Source organism: Drosophila eugracilis, unplaced genomic scaffold (genome assembly GCF_018153835.1).
Source record: "Drosophila eugracilis isolate 14026-0451.02 unplaced genomic scaffold, ASM1815383v1 contig_2155, whole genome shotgun sequence".
Lineage (NCBI taxonomy): Eukaryota > Metazoa > Arthropoda > Insecta > Diptera > Drosophilidae > Drosophila > Drosophila eugracilis.
In genome coordinates, this window is record NW_024573039.1 from 1,716,197 (window position 1) to 1,742,234 (window position 26,038).

Sequence of the window (26,038 nt, forward strand, 5' to 3'; positions counted from 1 at the left end):
CTGGGTGTGCGAGAGCAAAAGAGAGGGAGAGAGGCAGTGCAAGTGTGTGGGGGTAGCAGTCACACAGACACACACACACACTTTGACTACTCCAGTGCATAAAACTCCAAATTGCGTTCGTCTCTCTCATCGTTTTTGTTTGCTCTCTCCCCTTCGTTCGCCCACGCAACGCCTGCAGAGAGAAGGAGAAAGAGAAGGACAGTAAGGAAGCGAGAGCGAGAGAGCAAGGAAGTGGTTTTTCCACCGAAAATATGGACAAAGGCAAACTGCAGAGTTAGCTGAAAAAAAAAAAAAAACGAGACACAAACAGAAACAGAAATAGCGGTTAACTCTGCTCCCTTACTGCGAATCGTTGAAATTCAAGACGGATCGCTATCGCATTTCTTCAATTATGTCTGTTTCGCTTTTCATTCCGCTGCAATAAGCGATCGCAGCAACACAAAAAGGGAGAGAGCGAAAGAGAAAGGAGAAGGAGCGAGCGAGCGAGAGACAGAGAGAGAGTGAGTGCGCTCTCAATTGACGACTCCCACTCCCACACACACTCCACCTCAGTCCCCCCTCTTACCCATAATTACTATGGATTGTGGTGGTATTGCGGCACATCAACAACAACAACTACAACAGCAACAACTGCACTTACTCCAGCAACAGCTACAACAACAACAACATCAGCAGCAGCACCAACAACAACAACAACACAACCTCGAGGAAGCAGCAACAATAACAAATGTAAGTATCTCCCAAGTTTCTCCAAATGTGTTTGTGTTTCTCGGTTATTTCCTCTGTACTTCATAATTCGCTCCCACACACAAAAAAAAAATCATAGGGCTGAGTACACAGAAGAAAAATGCTGGTACATAATTATTTTTATGTTAAAAATTTTAATTTAAATTTATTTCTATATTTCTATATTTGAAAGATATGCTGATATATAGTTGAATATAGTCCAGGATTATGGACATTTTTGTATCAAATACTCCTTTCTCTCTGTGTATTTATGATATAGTGTGTTCCAAATGTTGGCTGTAGTATTAAATACTTATTGAATTTTTGTTAGCTACTATAAAAGCTTAACAACTTATAATTAAAACTAATTTTTTTATAATTCTTAGCTGGTTGTTTGCCAAGAGTATTAATTGTCTTTAAAAGATTAATTCTGGATTATTTGTTAATTATAGGACTCTTTGGCTATGAAAAAGTACAGATATTTCTTTACTTAGTATAGGTAATCTGAATAACGTTCTTAATAGTAAAGTATAATAATTATATAGTTTTTCCCAATATTTTTTAGTCACTAAAAATATATTCTTTTGAGATTTTTAACTTCAAGGAATTGTAGAAACCTTAAGTATAATTTGATTTGTCTGTTAATATGAAAGATTTAAAGGGTTCGATAGCTAGTTTCATAATACATTGATTTCTATTCAATCTAATGATAAATTAAAAAAAAATTGCTGTTTTATTCATTAAAACAGCTTTAAAGCCAAGTTGTAAGGCCAAATTTTCCATTTCGTCTCATTAAAAAAAAAATGGGGCAAGACAGAAAAATTAATAAAAAACCGATAGCGTCGAGTGGGATGATTAATCTCTAGGCCAGCTGCTGGGGCAAAATGAGAAAAAAAATATAACATCAACTCAACACTTTTCGAGGCTCACAAAGTGCCGACACATTAATTGGTGTACTAACTTTTTTGCTCTTTCTTTCGCTTCTTTCTCCGTTCTTGCCCCATTACTTTCACCGTGCATAAATTCTGAAAGAGTTCCCGATCGTTGTTGTTCTGTTTCCTTGTTTTTCTGTTTTTTTTTTTTCTTTCTTTATTTTTCTGAAGTTCTTGGTTTGTTTATATGAGAGCGGCAAACGAAACGTAGGAGAAAAACCCGATTCCCGATGAAAGACGATGTGCGATACAATACTGCAACAACAACAGCAGCAACGTAAGCGACGCAGTTGTTGGTTGCCCCCTTTGTTTTTGCCGCAACGGCATGCGTTGCCCCGCCCCCCACTTTTGCGTCTTTAGCTTCAATCAGTTTGTGGCATACCCCCGACGAAGAAAGGTCGATTAGTTTCCGGATCAGGATGGTAATAAATAGGTTAAGCAAAAGCTCAATTAAGTCGGGTTCAAGTTGATCAAATCAACTTGGTTTTTGCAGTAATTACATTATTGTTATTGATGAAAAAGATTCTATCAGTTATATTTAACTTTAATCTAATTTCATTTTTCATTCTATGAGTATTATAAGTTGCCTTCATTTTCAAAATTAAAATTCTCAAGTTAAAGTAAACGAAAATAAGATATCTTTCCAGTCCTCTGATTGTTTTGATCCCTTTTGATATGGTTTCGATGGACACAACTAGAAATATTGATAAACAGTTTTCTTTTCATTAAAAAAGGTAAACGAGTAATTCGTTTATATTTTTGAGAAAATGTAGATATCCCAGAGAGGTTAGCTAGGTGAGGATCCCTCGACGTGACTGCGTTGTACCTCAAGGATTCACAGCAGGATATTGTCCTTTCGTTGCGTGTCAAATTTGCTTAATTGCGCCCATAGGTCAGCAAAATTCGTCAAAACTGCGTTTACCTAACCATTTCTGCTTGTCCAGCACGCACGAATTTTCATTTTCCTAAAAGAAAATATTGCACATCAGCAAAAAAAAAGAAGGAAACTAAAGGTATGGGAACGGCTGAATAAGCGTTTGTTTGACGGCAATAAAATTTTTAAATGTGTAAATTGGGGTTTCAAAGTAGTCAGTTTCGGTTGGTTTTTTAAACACCAGCTGTTGGGGTAAATAATTGAATATTTTATTTTTATAATAATTAACATAACATTTTTATCATAAAAACTAAAACCATAATTTTTTACAATCTCATTTCGCTAGTCACATTCTTATAGAGATTCAAATATGGAAGACATTCCATTATGATTAATTATATAAACAGATAGTAATGTAGTAGAGTTATCTGAAGCTACTGTTAAAGCGTATAAAGTCGTATACTTTGATGACCAAGTTTCTTAGACAAACTTAAGAGATAATATCTTAAACTGTTTTTGCAATTACTATTTGTGTTTAGTCATTCGTTATCATTACATTTATGAACGAATACATCATTTCAGTACAAGAATTTTAATGCAAAATCTCTCTAATTTGTTGCAGTAACAAATTTCTTTTATTTATGAATAATTGGTCAATATAATTAATATTAAATTTTGTCGCATCTACCCTTTTCATAATGTACTAGCCCTGATTTTATCGAACACATTCTAGAACTTTCTTTACCGCTTTCACTTATTCAAAAAGATTTTTAGTAGGCTAAAATAAACAAAAAATCCATTTACATTACCCCTGATTTCTTACCGTGCACGCACTTGCATCTGCCATCCAGCCCTGCCAACTTGCCTGAGTAACCAAGTCAGTTGGCAGCGCTAGCAGCTCTCTCGCCTGCGTTTGTTGTTTGTAGTTTGTGCTGTGAGTTTCTGCGTTTGTCGTTGAGTGCGCCATTTGCGTTTCGACCGACGCGCGCAGGAGACGTGACATCGCCAGAGCGGAGCGACGTGAGACGGAACGAACAAACGAACGGAAAGGCGGCTGTAAAGGCGAAACGAATACGAAAGGCAACCGAATAACGACGAATCTGAACAAACGGAACGGCGGATGCGAATGCGAGAGTGATTGGGAAAAAAAGAGCGCGCGCGGAATTCGAAGTGCACAATTATTCAATTTTATTTTTATTTATTCGTTCTGTTTTTTTTTCCGACTTCGCGTTCCGTTTCGGTCCAAATACGTCGCCGTTTAAAATCTTTTTTTTTCTTGTTCGCTGCGTTTATTAAGTTCCTTTAAAGTGCCTGATCCATTGTGTTGTGATTGCCGCTTTTTATATATACAAACATCGGAGGAAATCGAAGGAGAAGGAGCATTGCGCGGGGTAAATGAAGCAATAATTAAAAGTGCCTTTTGGTTAATTGCTAGAAGGGGGAGTAACGAGTAGGCGGACGAGGGGGTAAATGAAAAAGAGACTGTGAAAGGCAAAAAGAGAAAGAGACAATCGCAGGAGTTATTGGCTTTGTTTGTTTTTGGCAGTTAAATGCTTTTTCGATTTTTCCAAGTTAGTAAACTTGACTCACACGAGGTGACCAAAATCTGTACAGCTAACACTGGAATCTATTTTATCATTATTTTACTGCAGATAACCTCATTTCAGTGAGGCATATCAATTTAAAAAGCAACTTGACGGCGTGCAGATGCACTATATTTGTACAACAAACAAATGGGGAAAATCAAACATTATGAACTAGAAATGTAGTTCATAACCTAATTGTGAATGCAGGTTAACATTTATTTAACGTTCAATTGGATATTATTTTGAAAGTAAATTAAAATGTCTTTTCAATTAATCAAATCAGTAAATTCAAAATGAAAACAAATGGGAAAATTCACCCATTAAAAGCAAGAAAAGGTTAGACCTTGAGTTGATTTGTATTATTGTTTACTTTGTCTTTCATTTGTTGCGCCCTTTGCGAATGGCATTTATGTTGTAATGGCACCGAAGGTGGCAACCCTGGTCACTATTATTCTCCCTTGTGATTTTTGCCGGTTTTTCGCTCAGTCAAATCGCACATAGAAATACACATACACATATATGCGTCATTCCTACCCCCTCCAACACCGCATCTTCCCTCCTGCAGAGAGTTAACCGTTGTATTGCCGACTCCTTGGCCACTCTCTCTTTTCGCCCACTCCTTGCCTCCTCCTTCGCTAAATTGCTTCTGCACGTTCGTCAAATATTTGCTCAACTCTTTTTAATTACATTACACACACTCACGCACACACCGTTTGAACCCTTTTTGCCATTAGCTTACGCAGGGGGCTGTTTTTTGGGGTTAAATCGACCCCCAAAATCAAGGATTTTTAGCTGTTTATATTTCCTCTGACGACACACGTACTTACATATTTTTCAAATTATCAATAAAAGCGAGCATTAAAAATGAAAATTACATTTTCTCGAAATTCCCCTATAAAAAATTACTGCCTACACCACTGGCACGCACACACACACACACAGACGCCAAGAAACAGATTGTAATTGCAGATCTCTCGCCGATTTAACGGGAGAATGGGACCAAAAAAAAAGAGAGCTGCATTTGGAAAAGTGTGACTCACGCAGCAATTCGTCGAAATTCAGTGATTGATTTTATAGATTCCAAGCAAGACAAAAGGCACTAGACCTAGACCAGTTTTCTAGTTTTTCCAGCCATGGCATGTCCATTAATTATACATGTATATACCTTGGGTCTTGGGTCTTTTTTCTTGTTTGTCATAAGGAGTCGGGGGCGTTGAGAATTCTTATACCCTTGAAGGAGACATTTATGACCCTATAATGTATCAACATATTCTATCTTGACTTTAAGATCTCGGGAAACTATAATTGCTAGAGAAATTGGAATTTTTATCAAGTCTTCATTTAAAAGTTATCTTGATCTGAGGACTAAGGGATAATAATTAGACCTGATTTTAAGGGAAATTCAATATGTCTGTACCAGATTCTACATTACAATGTCTATGTAACTTTGGTAATGATCCACTTGACCGAGTGTTTTGTAATGGAAATATGTACCGAGGAAAGTCTGCTGCGATTGCATTAGCTAGCCCTCTTGTTTTTCGTTTCTGGTCTTTTGTTCAGGCCCGCAGCCAGCCACCCACACATGTGTTTGTTACGAAAATTCAAGCAGACAACGCAATCGTAACCATGAAATGGGATTTTTGACCACAAATACATCTATGTTTGTCTTGATTATATTTTGAATATTATTAAAATTTATTAAATTGTAGAGAAAAATATTGACAAATAGTAAATTATTACTTAAAAAAGCAGTTTTTTATTAACCAACTTTCAAGTGCTTAATACAAGTACAAAAAGAGATAATAATTCTTTTAATTAACTTATTAATAAAGCCCCTTTAAAGTAATAGAAAATCGTTGCTGCTTTAAAGTTAAAACTGCTTGTACTTAATCTAAATATAATATTCAAAAACCTCTAGAGTGTGCCATAAAGATTTTGATCACCTCATGTTTAAAGGTATGACTGAGTGACTATATAAAAATGCTTTCCACACTTTGGGCTGCATATTCGGGTGTTCTGATTTTCCGTTTTTTTTTTTGGTGGGCCCATTGCTTTAGATTTTATGATTCTCTTGTTACACGCCCTGCTGCCTTTGATTTGCTTTGCTTTGGCTTCGGTTTCTGCTTTTACCATTTTGCTTTTTTTTTTTTTTTTTTTTTGCTTTTCTGCTTTTACATGCGTTGCCGGGTGCGACATCGTCTGAATTTTTATGCGGCAACTGCGACGCGCTGTTCATTTGTTGCTGATGTTGCTGTTGTTGTTGTTGCTGTTTTTGTTGTTGTTGTTGTAAAATTTTTATTATCGCTTGTTTCCGTTTAGGAACCAAAAATGGGGAAAAAATAATGTACCGCACACGCAAACACACACACACACGCACATTTTCGCAGAAAGCATTTTCCATGATGGACGACACTATTTAGTAATGCATGGACGTTGAAAATGATGGTTAGAGTATAAAGAAAAACAAAAGAAAAGTTGAGACTTTTGAGTCATTTGTGGGATGTGCTCCTCCTCATGATTTAAAAACAAATTTTGGAAAATATCAAAAAAAAAAAAAGTTATTTATTAGACCATTTGATGGATAAGTTGGTTTCCAAGATAGCAGAAAACCAATTAAACAGAATTTTCCAAAAGCTAAATACAGTTTGTAAATCTTCTTTTAATTTAAAGATATAGATTTATGTATATATCTTGTGGAAGTAATAAATAAATTAGTTGATTGCGACTTGGTTTTTGTCGCCTTGTTCATTGCGAAATTGTAAATTTGTTAATTTATGTTTATGTTTGTGGTTTTTTTTTTCTTTTTCGTTTTCCACACACATTCTGTCCATCTGCATTTCCCAATCGAACCTTGAGGCATTAGGTCAGGGGTGTCCAGTTCTATTGTTATATGGATTTATGATAAGACTTTAGGTTAGAGCTCTGATTTCGTTAGTTCTAGAAGATATAGTGTTTCTCTTGCGAAAAGTGAATGAAGTTTTCTTTGATAATTAGGTTTGAGTTTGCTAAGAAATATGGAAATATTGACACAGTTGTCTGTCTAAGAAATAACAATTGCTTTTTGTTTATAAAGAAAAACAATAGCTAAGTGGATACAAATAGCAATAATATTATTAATTAGGTCAAGGACTTAAGAGGCTATAAAATAAGCATTTATTTAGATAAAATGCATGCTGAAAGAATTGTTAAAATATTACAGGCTAATGATAGAAATATTCATATTTATATGTTTTAAATTACTTTTTTGATTTATGGTTAGCAATTTTTGATAATTTAAAACATTTTTAAACACTTTTAATGATCACTTCTTACTATTATTTTTACAACGATCATAATTTGCTAAGTTCTATTAAAGTTCTTAAGAAATTTACTTGATATTTTATGGTTAGTTTATCCAATTGGTTTTCTATTCATAAAAGTTTTTCTGCTAACATATATCCCATATACCCAATTAGAGAGTTTCCCCAGCTCAATTTTCCTTTATTCCGTTCATCATCTATTGATTTTCCCCTCTCTTTCACTTCTCGATATGATATTGAATGATATGCTGCTGTGCTGGGCTTGCTGGGCTCTCTCGGGGTCGATGGGTCTCGTCTTCATTTCAAAATAAAGCGGACATTTTCTTGTATATATCGTATTTTTAGTTGTGGTTTTTGGTTTTGGCTCTGTTCCCTATCCCTGTCCCATGTTTCCTTGGCTCCCCCTCTGTTTTTCGCCTTTCCACCCATTTCTCTTTCTTTATTCTCCACTCATCTCATCCCATACGCCATCCGCTGTGGGCGTCTGTTACAATTTGTAAATTATATATTTAAACACGAGCTGCTGCTGCCTGCTGCCTACTGCCTCACATGCATTCGTTTGTCTTTCGATGCGGATTCGGATTTGGATTTCGTTTAAGATTCGGATTTGGTTAGCTAGCGCATCGGGAACAGATCGGTTTCGATCAGCAGGAGGAGAGGAGGAAACACAGGCGAGAGAGGGAACGGGATCCAAATCGGGGTCTACACCGATGTGCCACCAAAGTGGGCGTGCAGTGAACCAATTTGGCTAATAGATTGTATTTCGCTACAAGAGACAGAAACAGACAGAGATAGAGACAGAACTGCAGTTGCAGTTGGGGATTATTATTATTATTTAGCACACTGAACTCTGTGTCAAATGGGCGGCTTTCGGTCACACTGTAAATCAGTTGGCTTGCTCCCAATTTAAATGCGATTCCCATTCTTATTCCCATTCCCGTATTCATTTCTGTTCCTATTCCAATTCCCATTCCCAGGCTCAATGTTTTTCGCTAATTGACTTCGTTCTAAAGTCCGCCATAAACATTTTCAGCAATTTAAAGCGGACTCTCATACACACAACCATAATGGAATTCACACACTTTCGTTGGGTTGTGTTTACACATACATACATATGCTAGATCTAGATATAGACTAGATGACTGTATAATTTATAGATGGTCTTTAGCACATTCTGAATTCCGCATTCCGTTCCTAATTGATTCCTCCATTTAAAAGAAAAAAAACGAAACGAAAAAAAAAACTTTTGCGTGGGCATTGCATTTATCTTTCAATTTGCCGAATTAGTTTCTCTATCATATTATAATGCATACACACATATTGATTGGTATAAAGCTCTATCTAGGCCAATGATTTATTGAAGTTTGTATGGGCTTATCGTTGATTATAATTTCCCTTATTCATTTTCGTTTTTCCCCCGAGACGCAACTACCACCCCCAAAAATCCCCTTACAAATTGATTGAGCTGCAATAAAAAATTTGTCAAAATTATAAAAAAAAAGGGTGGCTGGAAAATCGACCATAAACCTTGTAATCACAAAATTTCTAATGATTTATAATTCAGCCCGAAAAAGAAAGAGGAAAATTATAAGGCCTACGACGGAACCCAAGACTACGCTCTACTACACTGCACTTTGCAGTATCAACAAGTGATTGATGTTGATGATGTGCTGTGGCACGGGGGAGTGGTGGTTGATGCAAAGGGCAGGGTAAAGGTCTGGGTTCGTAGTAGGGCCAAAGGGAAATCGTTTCGATCGCCCTCTGAGGGCGGCAGGAAAAAGGGGGGATGAGAAACCAGCTCAAGTTACAAGCAGTCGTTGTCGCATATTGCTCTTGTTCTCGGCGTTGCACTGGGAAAATAATCGTGGAAAAGTAATATAAGAACTTATATTTCTAGAGTTTATTTTCACTCCAATATTTCTTTAAGTGCAGTTTGGGTAACGCCTTGAATGTTGCGCAAATGGGATAACCAACCACCGTTGGAGGATGTACTCGAAAACGCATCTGTTCCATGGGTCTACGACGTCTGAGACGGATACTATCTTGATCTCATAATCAACGGAGTGTGGATTGTAGTACGTATGTGTGTGTGTGTGTGTGTGTTGGTTTCTGACTAAGAGGGGTTGAAGAAAAAGGCAAGGCAAGAAGAAGAAAAAAACATACTTAAATAAGCGGACGAACGTCATCAGCATTCCTTTTTATTTTTGGGTCTTCTCCTTTTAGCACTTTGCATTGTTTTTGTGCTGCTTGGTGGCAGGTGCAACGTCTGGACGTCTGTTTGCTTGTTGCCATTGTTGTAGAGGTTCCCCGGTGATATGGGCATCACGACGATGAGTATTATAATATGAGTGCGTAGCAGCAGCAACAGCAACAGCAGTTGCCCCGAAAAAAAAATAAGGGGCGAAACCTCGGATCCGATTTATTGCTGATTATATTGTACAGGCAAACCGGCAGCTGCATTTAAGGACACGCGTCACTTGCCGCTCCTTTTGCACGCGCCATACAAAAAAAAAAAAAAAAAAAAGAAAAGGAAACCGAAGTCTCTTGGGTTCTTTCTTCGGTCAACAACGCAGATTTCTTCTGGTCCAAGCTTATGGTCCTCCTTTATCTTTAAACCCTCTGAAAAGGTTGCAAACCATTTCTCAAGTGGGATCAGATGTTTCCTAAGGATCGCGTGTGTGTTGATTTAATGAGTTTTCTTGTTTTTCTTCCGCTTCCTGATGGGTTTCAAAGAGGGTCTGCTTGGGTAGTTGGAGTTGTGACCTGAAAAGTGGATGTGTTTCCTTCTTAAATGCTAAAAATGTTTGTTTAAATAAAGTAGAAAGTTTAGTTTCTTCATATGAATGAAGAAAGAAATGATATATTTTGATAGTTTGTAAAGTTTTTCCTGCTAAAATTGTTAATTTAAGTTTTATTAAGAGTTCAAAAAATCAGTTAAGGGCAGCCCCAAACATTAAACAGTAGCTGAATTTCCATTTCCTGGCAATTAGGATTGCCCTTCATGGTTACTTACTCTTCAGCTTACTCCCTTGGATGCATCTTTCCTTGAACTTAACTCTGCGGGTTGACTTCCAGATACAGAGACAAAAATATATGCCTCAAATCCGTCTTTTGTTAAAAATAAATAATGTTAACTAATAAACTATAAAAGAAGCTTGACATCGCAGCCTTATAAGAGACCTTAAAAGCTTTGCTAATTATTATTCTTATGTGATGTGAAGAAGGAGATCATTTTCTCACTGCAAGGTAACCCAGAAAATAGTCAATGTTAAAAGTTTGTGTATGGCTCTTTGGTTCTTTTCTTGCCGTGGAGAGCTGAAATGGGGGCCACCAATTAGGCTGCTTAACGAACCAAGCCCAAAACTCAAACCGAAACGAAACGACCGACCTAAAGTTTGAAGTCAACTCCCAAGTTAAGTTAAACAAAAAAACAAAAAAAAACACAACTCTCTGTTGCTTCTTTATGATGATAATGATAGTAATGATGATGGTCATCATCATCAGCCGAAATGGTGGCGTAAATTCAAGCACTCGCATTATAAATTCTGTATTCCATATATTATAGTATATATATATATATATATATATATGCGAGTTTTAGCGTTTTATGAGCGACAATTTCGCCAAAGGAGCGAAATGCCTGCTCTATAAGGCCAGGCCATGCCATGCCATGTGAATGGTGGTGGCCATTAAAAGTTAAATTTAATGTATTAATTTATTTTTTGTTTGCTTGCGCGATGTCCACTCTTGTTTTTTTTTGGCCACGCTGCTTGTTTGTTGTTTTTATTAATCGACCGCGGAAGTTGCTGTAAATGTCCACAAACATGAGAATATTTATAATGCGTTTGGGCCTTGAACAACAGAGTTTCCACCATTTCCAAGTGACGTCAGTGGAAGCAGTAAAAGGGGCGAGTAGAGGCAGCGGAACTCTCGCTTTTAGTTAATTACAAAACATATTATTGTAGTGTAAAAGTAATTACTTTAGGGGGGGCTTAGACGTAGCTCCCCTGGGAATGGAATGAGCCCAGAACATGCAACTTTGGTTGAGTAGGTCATGAGCTTGACCACCACCACTTGTTTAGATACAATTTACAGATATAGGATACTTATGAGACTTATGTTTTGGGTAGTGACCTACCTTTAGAATACCTCAAAGTTAACCTCCATTCAGGCTTTAATAATAACTGCTTTCGAGCTATGTCTGTCCATACAATTATCGGGATCCGTTAAGGTTATAATTGGTTTATCATGGAAGTCATGCGTTCGCCTATATTGAGTAGGGTTAGCATTGATCTGGACTTGACGGCTGGCGCTCTCAAGGTGATCAACAGAAAACCGATCCACCCAAGAAAAGAACATTGAACTGCAGCTGAAAAACTTATTTACAGATCAACAACGCACACCACCAACTGCGACTCAAAAGGCGTTGGAAAACAGAGCTCTCGCTCGTGTTCAGTTCATTTTCAGACCTGAGGACGATTGTAATTTAAAACACTTTTTTTTTTCAACACAGACTTAATAATAACAAGAAGGTTTTATGACTGCAAATAAGGAAAAGAAAAGTAAATATCAACAGGAAAGAGATTCTTAAAAGTAGAAGTCAGCGAAAAAACATGAAGGATTATCATGGTGTCAGAATTTGTTTAAAAGAAGCGAAAAATTCCATTTAAAAGCTAGGAAACTTATATAAGTTATTAACATTAACTGCAGAGCTTAAGTAAGTGAAGAAAATACAAAGATATTTAAGTTAATAATGGAAATAAGAAACTTTAAGAATGCAAAGTTTAAGATGCACGTTTTGTATGACTAAAGTTTGGATAAGCATGTCTGCTTTGGGGCTAAAATAAAGACTAGCATAAATCTTATATAACTAAGCTGTATGATTTAAGAACTTAGCAACAAAAAAAAATGCAAAAAGTTGACTAATTGTTAAACTTTTTCTAGTCTTAAATAAGTAAAGCCTAACCTTATATGGTTTTGGAGTTAAATTCCCAACCAATAACCAGCAGACACCTCCCTTTTTTTTCTGTTTGTTCTTAAAATGTTGACACCTGGATGTTAGGACCATTAGTTTACCAAACTTTAGACTGAAAAAAAACTAGGAAAATAACTAAATTTCGATTGATGATGATTAAAAAATGTTTACCAAAGAAAAATAACAAAGGTTTCAGGTTACGTTTATAGAAATTCTTTATAAAATTGCGGTTTTTTCTTCACTTTCTATACATTAATGCAGTGCTCGTTGTAATAATGTTTATGAATTGGAATTTATTGATTATTGTATTGATTGTTTTCCATCTTTGTTACAATATTTTACTAAGAAAAATACACGTTCAATGAGACTTGACTTAACCTTGAGGGTTTTCCGCCTCTGTTACGTTATAATTACCAATGGGTTTTCGCATGAATTGGTTTAGAAAACAGGTTTTTTGATCAGTTGATTGAACTAAAACATATTCTAACTATCTTTGCCTTAAGTTAATAGTTTGTATTGTAAACTCACTCTTTTCCAAATAGATTTTCCCTTTCTTTTCTTGCTGTGTAGAAACTAAGAATCAGAGAGAGTGCAGTAGTGGACCGACCTATGCAAATATGCAAACAAGAGTCGTAAACTAACAGCAACAAATGGCCGGGGCAGAATGGGATTCTGTGTATGTGAGTGTGTGTGTGTGTGTGGTCTTTTACTAGACATGCCACTTGGACTCCCCTGTCCAAGTCCATCCCGGGAATATGTCAATTGGGTTTGCGGCTGTCATTGAACTTTGTTTTTAGGGAAAAGAAGGGCCAAGCGATGAGTGTGAGTCTTATTAGAGATGACCGGTTCCTATGCTACTATATACGTATATATATATATATTTCATTCCTCGTATTTATGTACATTTTTCCATGTCCATAAATCAACGCTAACCAAGCGGGGCGACATGTGCATTGTTGAATGGAACCAACTCTCTAACCTCGTTTTTAACCTTCCCTCTGCCCCCTTAACCAATCTCATCATCTCACTATTATCATCATCATCATCATCATCACAGTCGCTGCCCTTCTCGGTGCGTTGAACAGCTGACACTGGCAATGGTGGATCTCATCACGAGTCCCTCCCGGGTGGAGTTCACTTGAGTAAAGTGCCAATTACCTAAAAAGTAAAAATAAAACAACAAAAAAACAGAAACAAAAAAAGCGAAAAAACGACAACAAAAACCTTTTCGAGCCATGCAATGAGTCATTCAGTCGACCGTTGAAAAAGGCCATAAAAACAGGCAACTCCATCATCAGAAAGTCAACGAAAATGACCAGTAAGACGTCGACAGTTGTCAGCGCGATGTCACACATATCGTTAACAGTTACTTTGGATAGTAAGCCAAAGGGAGGGGATTCGGAATAGTCCTCAGAAGTCTTTAAGAAAAGTGTTGCTTAAAAAATGAGCAAGACTTTGGTTTCCAGGGTAATTTTTTAAGTGTTTAAAAGTGTTAAAAAAAACGAAAGTTTGCTGATTTTTAAAACTAAACTTAATTACAGAGAAAGAAAAACTATTTCTGGCATTTCTAAAATCATTTTTTAGACTTCTCAAATCAGATTTTCCTAGTTTATCCGTAAATCCATTACAAATCCCTCTTCTTCTCCTGCAAGCCAGTTCCATCTTTTCGTGTCTTTTTCTTCCCCTTTCTCTTGGCCAATTGCCAGTCATTGTGATTGTGTTTTTGCCTTTTGCCCCCCAAACTGCTGTTATCCCCTGTTCTTTGTCGCTTTAATACGTGACTTATGCCTGGTTAAATTACTTAACACCAGTCGCCAGTTGTCGGGCGTCGTTTCAACTGCATTATATCAACGATATATGTATAGTAAGTAGTAGTATACAGCAGCAGTGGCAAGTAAGTGGTGGGTAAGCGATAAAAACAGTGCCCAGCTCAGCTATCGGCAATGTCGGCGGCGGCTGCTGGAGAAACGCCAAAAGTGCTGGACCAGAGAGAGAGAGGAGGGGAGGGGTAGTCCGCAGTACGCCGCCTTAGCTTTTTGATTGCCAAGCGACAGCAGTATTAGCAATATGCACGGAAAGAAATAATTAGCTATAAAGCTGAAATATTAAAAAGTTCTTAGAAAAGTGTGTTTGATGGCTGAAAAAGCTTGAAAAATCTTTGATTTTCTAGGAATTTTGTGTGTTCTTTCTGAATTTTTAGTCATTTTGTGTGATTTGTGATATCAAAATCATCTCATCATCATAATGAATCATATCTTAATTTGTATAACTTAATATATATCTTAGATATTTTCTCAAGGCTCTTCTCTTTTTCTTGGCTTTTTGATTTTAAACTGTTTATAAATTGCTAAAAATTGTGATATTGCTATTAAATTATATATAAAATTCCACTATTTAGAAAAATATATTATATTATCTATATCCCACTATATCTACTATATATATTCTTGATAAGAAAGTATCAAATATTTCTTGTTGGCTTGAAATGTGATTTTAAAATCAATAAATGGATATTTTTTCATATAGATTATATATTTTGCAATGAAATATATCTTGAAGAGACAGACGTGTTTTCTGTTAAGTAAATCGAGACTAGATGATGATTGGATTATCTTAATTTGATATTGAACTTGAAGTATTCATTGTGATGATGGAATGTGGTTTAAAATCTTTGTTTTGTATCGAATATATCTTTTCCGTGTTATATTCATACTCTTATCTAAGATGTCTTTCACTTTCAAATTCCATAGTAAATATAATAAATATTATAATGATATTATAATCATATCAGTTTGATATAGAACTATAAAGTATAGATCATGTTTGCTGGAATGTGCTTTGAGTTCATGAAGTTACTATGTCTTTCTATCTTCCCAGATCTAATATATCTTATCTTCCAATTCCATTCATAGTTTCTCAGTTTCTAGTCTTTAAGATAAGCAAATACAAACAAAGTTACGAAGATATTACCATATCAATATGAAATATATAACTTCTTGCTGGAATGTGACTTAAAATCATTAAACTTTTATGGAAATTATATCTTTTACAATCTGATATATCTTATATATCTCCCAACTTGTGATTTCAAATCATTAAATTGATATTAAAACTGCCTTAATATCAGCTTTTCTCTAAGTGTGCTTGGTGTTGTGGTGGCGGGAAGTTGTTGTCGGTTCAAACTAAAAATGTGTAACGTGTTTGAAGCGAAGCTGTCGCGCCCAGTATGGGTTAGGGGAGAGCGGAAACGCTTGGCCCAGCTGCATTGGCAACCGACTTCTGACTATATATATTGGACTACCGACAATCGCCAATTGCTAATCATGAAATCGACAGACGGACGGTTCATTGTGGCACGTTTTGAGAGAGAAACAGCAACTAAGATGGGGAGCCCAATTGATAATTTTTAAACATTTCTGGGTCTTGTTATTAAAGCCAAAGTTTCCCCCCTAGCCAAGCATAGTTATCAACTCTACGGCTCTCATTTTAAATTCAAGCTATGAAGGCGACTTCTTCTCGAGATTTTACAGAGAAACGGTTTAAGAAATATACATATTTCAAATTGGTTTTAAGTTCAAAGTTTCTGTTGTTTTTCTTTCGTTTTTTGGATTTGAAACAAGAAAATTGTATTAAAAATACAAGACAGAAGATTGGAGTAACCGGAAGAGCGGTTGAAACAGCTTGATAAGATATCTGTAAAGAGTGAATAATATTACGGATATAGTATATTTATATTAACATTTAAAAATAGAAAGCCTTGTAGGCTTTATTTTTAATTACAATCTTTGAAAGGAAACCTTGAGTTCTTCCGTTTTAATAACTAAAGAAAACTAAGTTTGTATAATCAGAAATTTAAGGATAAATGGAGAAACTATAAACAGATCTTTACTTTAAACTCACCTTCTATAAACATCAAACTTCTAGTATATATACTAAACCACTCCTTAATTCCATTCCAGATCAACCTTAGAGGCATCTTGGTGGGCAGTGCTGCCAGTGGCGGTGGTGAAGAAGTAGCAGCGGCTGTTGGTTCAACGTTAACGACGACGGCGACAACGAACGCCGCTGGCTTCGTGGCTGGTGGGGATTGCCCTGTGATTGGCGCCGCCGGTGCTGGTGCTGGCGCTGGCGTCAAATTGCGCAGGCACAGCGATCGTCCCCTGACGCCGGAGGCCAAGCAGCTATCTCATACATACCGCATATCCATGGCTAATTTGGAGGATTCACAGGAATCGGAGCTGGATCAGATCCTAGGCGAACTGAGTCTCCTGGAGGCACAAATCACCTATGGCGATGCGTCCATGCTGCCCGCTGTTATGGGTGCTGGACTTGCTGGAATGCAATTCCCACCACCACCACCACCACCACATGGACTAACCCAATTGCCAATTGGCAATGCACCATCATTGGTTTCCATGTCGGCTGCCTCGTCGCGCACCCATTCGCGTACCAATAGCAGCATCTCAGCGGATGTGAGCAGTTGCTCGTCGTCGGGGATCTCGGAGAATGGACATGGTCTGGGACTTGGTCTTGGTCTTGGTGGTCCTGTGCCGGCTGGAATGATAGTACATCCACAGCCGCCAGTTGGCATGACCATGGGCATAACGCTGGGCGTTGTTACGCCCCGAGAGCCGCGCACAGAGTCGCCCGACAATGACTCCGCCTTTAGCGATACGGTATCGCTGCTGTCCAGCGAGTCGTCGGCCTCCTCGAACACATCCCTGCAGCAACAGCAGCAACAGCAACAGCATCAACACCAGCATCCACATCAGCAGCAACATCAGCAGCAGAAACAACAGCTGGTCAGCTCTGGTCAGCATGGTGGACATGGTAGTGGTCAGCACGGTGGTCAACAGAGTGGTGCTAATAACATCTCGAAGGCAGCCAAAATCCAACTGGCATTGCATAAGCTGGAAAGCGCCTCAATACGGCGACTCTTTGTCAAGGCTTTTACCTCAGATGGAGCCTCCAAGTCACTGTTAGTGGATGAGCGTATGGTCTGTGGGCATGTTACACGCCTGCTGGCCGACAAGAATCACGTGCTGATGCAATCCAATTGGGCGCTGGTCGAGCATCTCGGCGATCTGCAGATGGGTAAGTGATTCTAGCAATGCCATGTTAAGTTGGTAACTTACTAACAATGTCTTTAACCCACAGAACGCCTTTTTGAAGACCATGAACTGCTGGTGGATAACCTAATGACGTGGAACTCGGATGCCGGCAATCGTGTGCTCTTCCAGCAGCGACCCGACAAGGTGGCCTTGTTCTCGCGCCCTGAACTATATCTGCCCGGACCACAGATGGCGCCCGGATGTCAGCATGATGAGCAGACGCGGCAGATGTTACTCGATGAGTTCTTCGATTCGCACGCCCAGCTACAGCTAGACGGGCCGCTCTACATGAAGGCGGACCCGAAGAAGGGCTGGAAGCGTTACCATTTCGTGCTGCGCTCCTCGGGCCTCTACTATTTTCCCAAGGAGAAGACCAAGAACACGCGCGACCTGGCTTGCCTGAATCTGTTCCATGGCCATAATGTCTATACTGGACTGGGATGGCGCAAGAAATGGAAGTCACCGACTGACTATACTTTTGGATTCAAGGCGGTTGCGGATTCCTCACTGGGCAAGTCATGCCGCTCGCTCAAGATGCTCTGCGCCGAAGATCTGCCTACATTGGATCGCTGGCTAACGGCCATACGTGTCTGCAAGTATGGGAAGCAGCTGTGGGATAGTCATAAATCACTGTTAGAGGATCTCTGCCTGAACCGTGACGATTCCGTATCGCAATCGAGCTTTGCTGCCTCAATGCGCAGCGAGTCCATCTCGAGTATCTCGTCGGCAGTTCCCTCACAATGTGGCAGCGTTTCATCGGCCATCAGCAGCATGTCCAACTCGACTAGTGGACGCACATCGCGTGCCTCCAGCAGCAGCTCCAGCGGCTGTCTTTCGGATGACAACAACGGTTTCGACTCAGAGTTCACCACGGGCACCATCAAGCGTAAGCCTTCGATGAAGCCCAATCTACCGCTGACCACGATGACGCGACAGCTAAAGGAGGTGGGCGAGATCACTATTTGCGAAAGTGCCGGTGGCGATGCCAGTTCTCCGGAGCGCAGTGGTACCCTAACGCGCCGTCACAGTCGCCGCAAGTCGCAGGAAAGCAACGGAAGCGGCACACTCAAACGACGTCCAATTCCTGTACCGGTGGCCACAGTTGTTAAACAGGTAGAGCCAGTAGGCAGTGCCTCGTCCACCTCGTCCAGCAGCAACTCAACGCCCACGCCCACGCCAAGCATCTGCGCCAAACCGCCACCGGGTGATGCCGCCTCGCTGATGTGCTCGTCGACGCTGTCTTTGGATTCTCTGCCACCGCCACCGCCGCCACCCGCATTAGATGGTTCGGAAGATCAGGATGTGTACGGATCGCAGCTGTCGCTGGCCTCACTGCCACCACCGCCTCCACCCGAGGATGTGCTGGCAATGACTTATGAAGGACCACCCAGTCCATCTACTCCCACACCAATGAGCACGCCCATGATGATGCCCAATAGCAATGGATCTTTGCCTCCGGCGGTGCCGGCTAAACCCATGAAACCAGCAGTGAAGCAGTCGTCGGCGGGTGGTCTTAAGGCTGCGCCTCCATACAAGGCGCCGCCGGATTATGTTGGTCCAGCCTTGCTGGCCGGACCTCCGTTGCCGCCGCCGCCACCCGCCCAGAAAAAGGTCTCGTTTGCAGACTCACCGGTGCTGCTGCGTCGCAAGATGTGTTCGCCAGAGCCAGCGCTGCCCCAGCGATCGCCCAGCACTACGCTTAGCTGTCATTCTAACAGCAGCACGGGATCAGCCTACCAGACCTATGCTCCAGGACCGATGTTGCCGCCACGTTCGGATTTGGCACGCCTGTCAAGCCAAAGCAATGGCAGCAGCAGCGAGGTGACCTCGCCAAAGCGCCTGCAGGAGTCCGCCTCGAATCCGCCTCGTGATTTCCTTAAGGATCTGCAGCGGGTGATGCGTAAGAAGTGGCAGGTGGCGCAGAAATGCAAGGCAGAGCCGGCCACAACGCCGCACGAAGTTCTCGGTTTCCGGGACTTTAGCAACGAGGATTTGCTGGCCGCTCACAATCTCAACTCGGGTGCAAATTCCTCGCACTACTACCGGGAGACAGCCAATGTTAGTCATTGGGTGAGGGAGCACTATGAGTATGCACACAATGCGCTGTACGAGAATGTGCATGCCCAGGGAAGGGCCAGTGGTACTACTGGAGATGCTGGTACACCTCCTTTACCGCCTCCGCCTGGCAATTCCATGGCAGCCAAGAAGCGTCCACCGCCGCCGCCACCGAAAAGGAGCGACAAGACGCATCTGACTAACAGGGTGTAGAAACAAGCTAGAGCGGTTCTAGAGTAAGTGAAGTGGTAAAAAATATGACTTTTTATCATGCGATTAGAAACTAATTTGATTTTGTTTTGTTTTTAGGTGACTGATTCACTCCCTCGGGATCCTCGTTCTCCGAAAGAAAGGCGCACTTTTACTGATCTGAAAGAAAGCTTAAGCTAGAAAAAAAGAATCTTACAAATTCCTAATTAAGTCTAGGCGACAAACTGAGCGAGATGGAGAAACCAACTAATTAAAGCATACATATATATGTATGAATATATATATATATATATATATTTTCTAAGAATATGCTATATGGCCACGCCCACTTCTCTTACAAAAGTATTACACATAACAGAGAATCAAACTGTAGAGCTGCTAACTTCTCAGTTAAGAGAACTCAAACCGCATTAAAAGTGTCAACAAAATTGTGGCTAAAAATGATTATAAATTTAGTTTATTTGTTTCTAAATATTTACATATTTTTTATATAAGTTTTAAGTATAAAGTTGTTTTTTTTTTAAAGAAAAATATATTCAAAAATCAAAAGTAGTGCAAAAATTTCCCTTTTTTTAACTACAAAATTAGCTTAGCAAGTTTTGCCAGACCTTCAAGTAACAGTTTTTTGTTTTGTTGACATTTTTGATATGGTTTGATGTTATTTCGTCTATATTTTGATTCAAAAAAAAGCAAAAACAAAAAGAGAAAAGAATTTGCATTAGTAAAAATATTTAAGCTAAATTTTAGTTTGTAAAAAGCGAAAACGAAATGCATTTTAAAAAACGATAGTGCATTATTTATATAAAGAAAAGAAAAGGCAAGGAAACTAAAGTAGCTATAGGCAAGTGTAAAGTGTTTTTTATATATTATACATGGCACTTTTTAAATTGTTTAATTGCTCTTAGTAATGATTTTACGCATACGTTTCTTTTTTTTTTTTTTTTGCGATATTCTTTGTAACGGGTAGAGAGTGAACGCGTTTTGTAAGCGCATGAAATGCGCTGCGCTAGCAAAGGAAATGCCTTATAAAGCATATATAAACCTAAATCAAGTATATATATATATATACACCTAATATATATATATATCTATATTAATATATACTTCAAATTTGTGTTGATCTATCTATCTATCCAAATTGTTTTGATCTTGATTTAAACAATTGTAATTGTACTTTGATTGTTCATTTAAAAAAAAAGAAGACATAACCAAATGCTTAGTTTTCAAAAGATTTGTCAAGTTCCTCAATAGTCTTAAATTCAACTTTCTCTTTGTACTTATAAACAGATTAAAAACAATACAAAGAAAAGAAAATAAACATAACAGACAGATCAGCGCCATAAAATGCAAATCAAACTATTTTGTAGTGAAGGCAATAAGAGACAGAGAGAGAGAGAATGGAATTAGTTCTGTACACAAATCAAATATCTAATTCATATAGTAATTGTAATTGTAACTGTAATAATATATAATATATATATCAAATCATTTTTATTTGCTAAATTTCATTTGGTTTTATGATTTTTGGAAGCGTTCCTATAGATTCAAATTTGATATGGAAAAAATGTTATATTTTCAGAGTAGCTTAACTTTCTTTCTTTTTTTTGGTTAGGGAAAACTTACTAACCCTATTGATTCTATATATAATCGATAACAAGTATTGATCACTTTTGTAATTTTGTTTTTTGTAACTTGTTTGCCATTTGTTTTGTATGTATGTTTGTGTACAGCCAGAGACAGCCATATATCTATTAAAAACATAAAACCTGTAAATCTCTAGCACGGTATGCTTATAATAATATCAAAAACTAAGTATCAGAGAACTCAATCAATCAATCTTTTTGATCTTATGCTACCGTTAGCTTTGCCTATATATATATATAATTCTATATGAGGTTTTGTTATGTTTTAAATCGAATAATGCTCGAAATCAATCGACTAAAACTTCGCCTTCTCTAACCAGCCATCCTAGAAGTGTTCAGATTCCCAGACTCTCCGTATTATCATTGCTATTGCTCCCAATCCATGTCCAGACATCCCTTATATATATATGTGTGTATATCTTTTGTTTTTTTTTTGTTTTTTTAATAACTAAAATCACAAGCATTGGGTTTATTATGGTAAATTTCGCATTTTACTTTCCTACGTATACAAAACTAAAGGGTATTATGCATATAGATCTAGATATAAACATACTTAAATAAAGGAAATGCCAATTTTTTAAAGCTTGAATTTATATATATGAAAATATTTTTTAGAAACTATATGCTATATATATCTATATATATATATATATGGTAGGAACACAAGGATGTGCCATAGGCGCCGTCGTCGTGTCAAAAGAAAAACAAAAACAAAAACCTGCAACATTTTTTGCTAAATGAATGTAATAAAATCTAAATGAAAACCTAGTCATTAAGTCCAAGATAAAAATGAGAAAAAACCTAAATTAAAAGCTAAATAAATTTATATTTTAATGACATTACAAACATGCAAAAAAAAAGAAAGTGAAATCTAGAAACTTACTCTCGATGCTTTAAAAAACAAAACGAAAACAAAACAAAAAAAAAATGATATACATTTTAAAGATAATTTCGTTTGCCATCTTACATATATTATAATTTATAAAACATATTGATTTTTGTTTCCGTTTCCGTTTGCTTAAATATTTTTTAATTTCAATGTATAAAACGATTAAGTAATAAATCAAGGTTCAACTCTAGAAGAACAAGAAATCAAACACAGAAAACACAGAATCCTAATTATATTAACTAAGGAAAAACACTCATATTACAGCCCAAGCTAAAAACTAAATGAAAAGACTACAAACGGTGGAGAATACAAAACAAAAATAAAGTAAGTTTATTATATATAATTATATCGCCGAAACATCATTCAGCAGACATCATTCATCACTCTATGCATTAACTACAAATTTACAAAATACAAAAAAAAAAAATACAGCAATGGAAAAACTAAACAACAACAACAACAACAACAACATCTAACTAAATAAATCAAAGAAAAATTCAATTTAAAAATAAATAAAAAAATAAAATAACAGAAATTCTTTGCAGGGCTATTATATAGTGAACAATGTTGCCATTTGATACCATTTTTTCCACAAAATAAAAACACACACACATTTGATATAAATATATATATATATTACTATATATACCTTATATTCCGAATCAAATGGAATTTTTTTGTAATTTTGATAGAAACATTCAAAACATATTTAAAGCAAAAAAGAGCTAACAAAAACTGTGCGAATGAAACGTGTTACGAAAACTATGAAAAATAAATGCGAGAAATGCCTAAGAAAATTTGAAATAAATGAAAAGTTCTTTTTTTGGGGGATGGGCATAATACTGGTGTGGGTTTCTTAAGGGGTAACTTCATCTGATTTGGCAAAAAATGCTCAAAAATTATCTTTTAATGCAGAGAATGCAGATTTGTCAAGAATTGCAAAAAAAGCTTAGCAAGGTATTACATTTCATATTTGGACCATTATTGGCCAAGTTATGAGCAAAAGAATGTGGAGTTTGGAGAAACCAAAATTCGCATTTTTGATAAGGGGTACCATCATCAAAATTTTCGAAAAAGGGCTCAAATTTGACATTTCAAACTGTAAATGCAGTTTTAATGAGAATAAGAAAATACGCTCAACGAGGTATTACATTCCATATTAGGTCAAGTAATAAGCAAAATACTGTAATTTTTAGGAGAAAATTAGACTCAGGCAAATTTTACATTTTCGATGAGGGGTAATATCATAAATTCTTGTGAAAAATGGTTCAAAATCAACTTTTTAGGTTTGTTTGCAGATGATTAAGATTTAAAATACAAGATCCAGAAGGTATTACATTCCATAGTTGGACTAGTATTGGCTTAGTTAAAGGCAGAAAACTTACATCTTGAGGGGCAAATTGGGACTAACCAAGATTTGGATTTTTGATAAGGGGTAACATCACGTTCTTATGGAGCAGCAGTAACAGTAAATCATAAATTTTAAATGCCATTGGCCAATCTTTGTTTTGATCAACTTTCGTAAACAAATAATAATGGAAAAGATTACGACGGAGTTTAAAGCTTTTGTCTGCCCGAACTTTTGATCCGCTCTCGCCTACTTAAGCTAGCTTATCTCTTATATTCTCCTATTTTGGCAAGCAGAGCGATCGAAAAATGCCGTCAAACTTTACAAGCTTGAATGAAATCGTGAGAAGTCTTAGCTGTAAAAAAGATAAGGTGGATAAATTTAACTTATTTTCGTTTTTATATATCTCCATGTCAAGAAAAGCCACTTCTTTTTCGCGATTTTGAAAGATCAACCAAATATTAAAATGTTTGTAAAGAAAAACATCAAATTTATTTGAATTTTGAAAAAAATCGGCAATTTTGACAGTTAAGAGCAATTTTTGACAAATTTGACTATTTAAATATTAACAGAAAAATTTGACTGTTAACGGAAATTTTTGAAAAATTTGAATTTTTCAATGTAAACGAAGAATTCGAATGTTAACAGAAATTTTTAAATTTTAACAGACCCTTAACATAATGTTAAGTTTTGAATGTTAACGGCTCTGTTATGTTAACTCACTGTTAACTGAAATTTTTCGCACTCCATGGCCCCAATAATTCCCAAGAGGTTCTAGCACATATGTAGTGACTATGGCGCTGTTGGCAGGTGAAAAATTAGTCATGTCATTTTCAAGTGTGTGTGTTTGTGTTAGTAAAGTGTCTCCAAGTGGTCCAGTGAGTACTCACCATTACATTGGTGGTACTTGGACATAGCCTCCATGGAGGATGCAGTGCATCTTGGTTTTTTTTTTGGAAATCCATATTCTGGACTATTAATGAGGTGTGATGATGGAAATAGGTGACGATGCCTTCTATAAATGAATTTAAGGTAGGTGGCAAACTTTTTTATATATTATTATTGCGTAAGCCGAGGGGCATTTTTGGCCCAAGGTCCGCAGTTTTTGCAAACGGCTTGCATGCCGCCAATGCAATGCGGATCTTTTAAGAAAAAGTTAAGTTAAGCTAGTCCAGCTTGGGATTACTGTCAGATCCAGTCCATTGGAACTGGAGGTCAGGTACTCGTCTGCTTTTGTTTTTTTCGTCTGTGGGCTGCTGTCACTGGGAACTTATGGACCACCACTCACATAGAGATACTGCCATCAATTCCAGTTCCAGTTCCAGTTCCTATCCATCGGTAATTAAGGTCAGGAACTCCTCCTTTCGTTTATGGACTGCTGTCACTGGGAACTTATAGACTAACCGACTTGGAGATACTGCCCAGCTGGGATCACTGCCAGTTCCAGTCCTTTGGCCATGAAGATTAGGTACTTCGATGTTTTGGCTCTTTTCGTTTATTTACTGCGACACTGTGGACTTTTGGATACTCCTAGGCTGTGGAGTCCAACAGCCCTAGAGACCAGATACTGTTCTTATGGAAGCATGGGTATACTTCGCTTACTAAGCATAAATCTGTCAACTTTGTATTTCAGCGCTGGAATCCGGAAACTTCATCAGACTTATGGAGCACTCAGACGGAGATAATGGCCAGCTATGATCACTTCTAGTTCCAGTTAATCAGCAATAGAGATCAGATACTGTTTTGCTTTTGTTTTCTTCTCTTTTTTTATTTTGGATTGCTGCTGGACTGGGAACTTAAGGACTACCACCCACATGGAGATCCTTCGCTTACAAGGCTTAAATCTGACTACTCTGCTTGTCAGCGCTGGAAACTGGAAACTTCATTGTTGGCTATACACCTAATCTGGGTTATCTGGGTTCTTCAGATCGAATGTATTTGAAATTTAAGATTTTTTAAAACTTAAACTTAAACTTAAACATTTCTTTAATTTCATAGCAAACAAAGCAAGCTGATGGTTACCGTAAATTAATAATGAAACCAAGTATGTGGTTTGTATTGCAGTGATCTTGAATTGAACTTTCCAATTTCTTAAAATAAATATTAAATAAATTTAAATAAATGTTAAAATAAATATTTCTTAGTCTCTATTCTAGCTTATTAGCCACTTAAATCAACCATCTTTAACTTCATTACAACATTTACCTTTAAACATCAATATGATTATTGGATTCGTGAGAGATGGAGCCCAACAGATTGACAAGCCATGGGACTTAAGCAGAAATGGCCGATTTAAACGATGTAAACAGAGGAAAAAACGGAGACAAGGACAAACATTAAAGATTAAATTGTGCCTTTTATTGAAGATGGCTTGATGATTTTGAAAACAT

The 26,038-nt window shown here is 37.5% G+C and overlaps 1 protein-coding gene across 3 annotated transcripts; it reads left to right on the forward strand.

Moving 5' to 3' along the window:
- Positions 1-283: 283 nt before the first annotated feature.
- On the forward strand, positions 284-23,108 carry LOC108105019 (ras-associated and pleckstrin homology domains-containing protein 1). Of its 3 annotated transcripts, none has more exons than XM_017211416.2 (4): positions 284-729; positions 16,352-17,486; positions 17,550-19,806; positions 19,868-23,108. In XM_017211416.2, the coding sequence occupies exons 1-3, from the start codon at positions 577-579 to the stop codon at positions 19,769-19,771; spliced, it is 3,510 nt and encodes a 1,169-aa protein (XP_017066905.1). In that variant the 5' UTR covers positions 284-576; the 3' UTR covers positions 19,772-19,806; positions 19,868-23,108. The 3 variants fall into 3 exon arrangements, with proteins under 3 accessions (XP_017066905.1, XP_017066904.1, XP_017066906.1); XM_017211415.2 differs by having other exon boundaries at positions 17,550-19,794; XM_017211417.2 differs by lacking the exon at positions 284-729 and adding an exon at positions 3,825-3,923 and having other exon boundaries at positions 17,550-19,794.
- Positions 23,109-26,038: the final 2,930 nt, after the last annotated feature.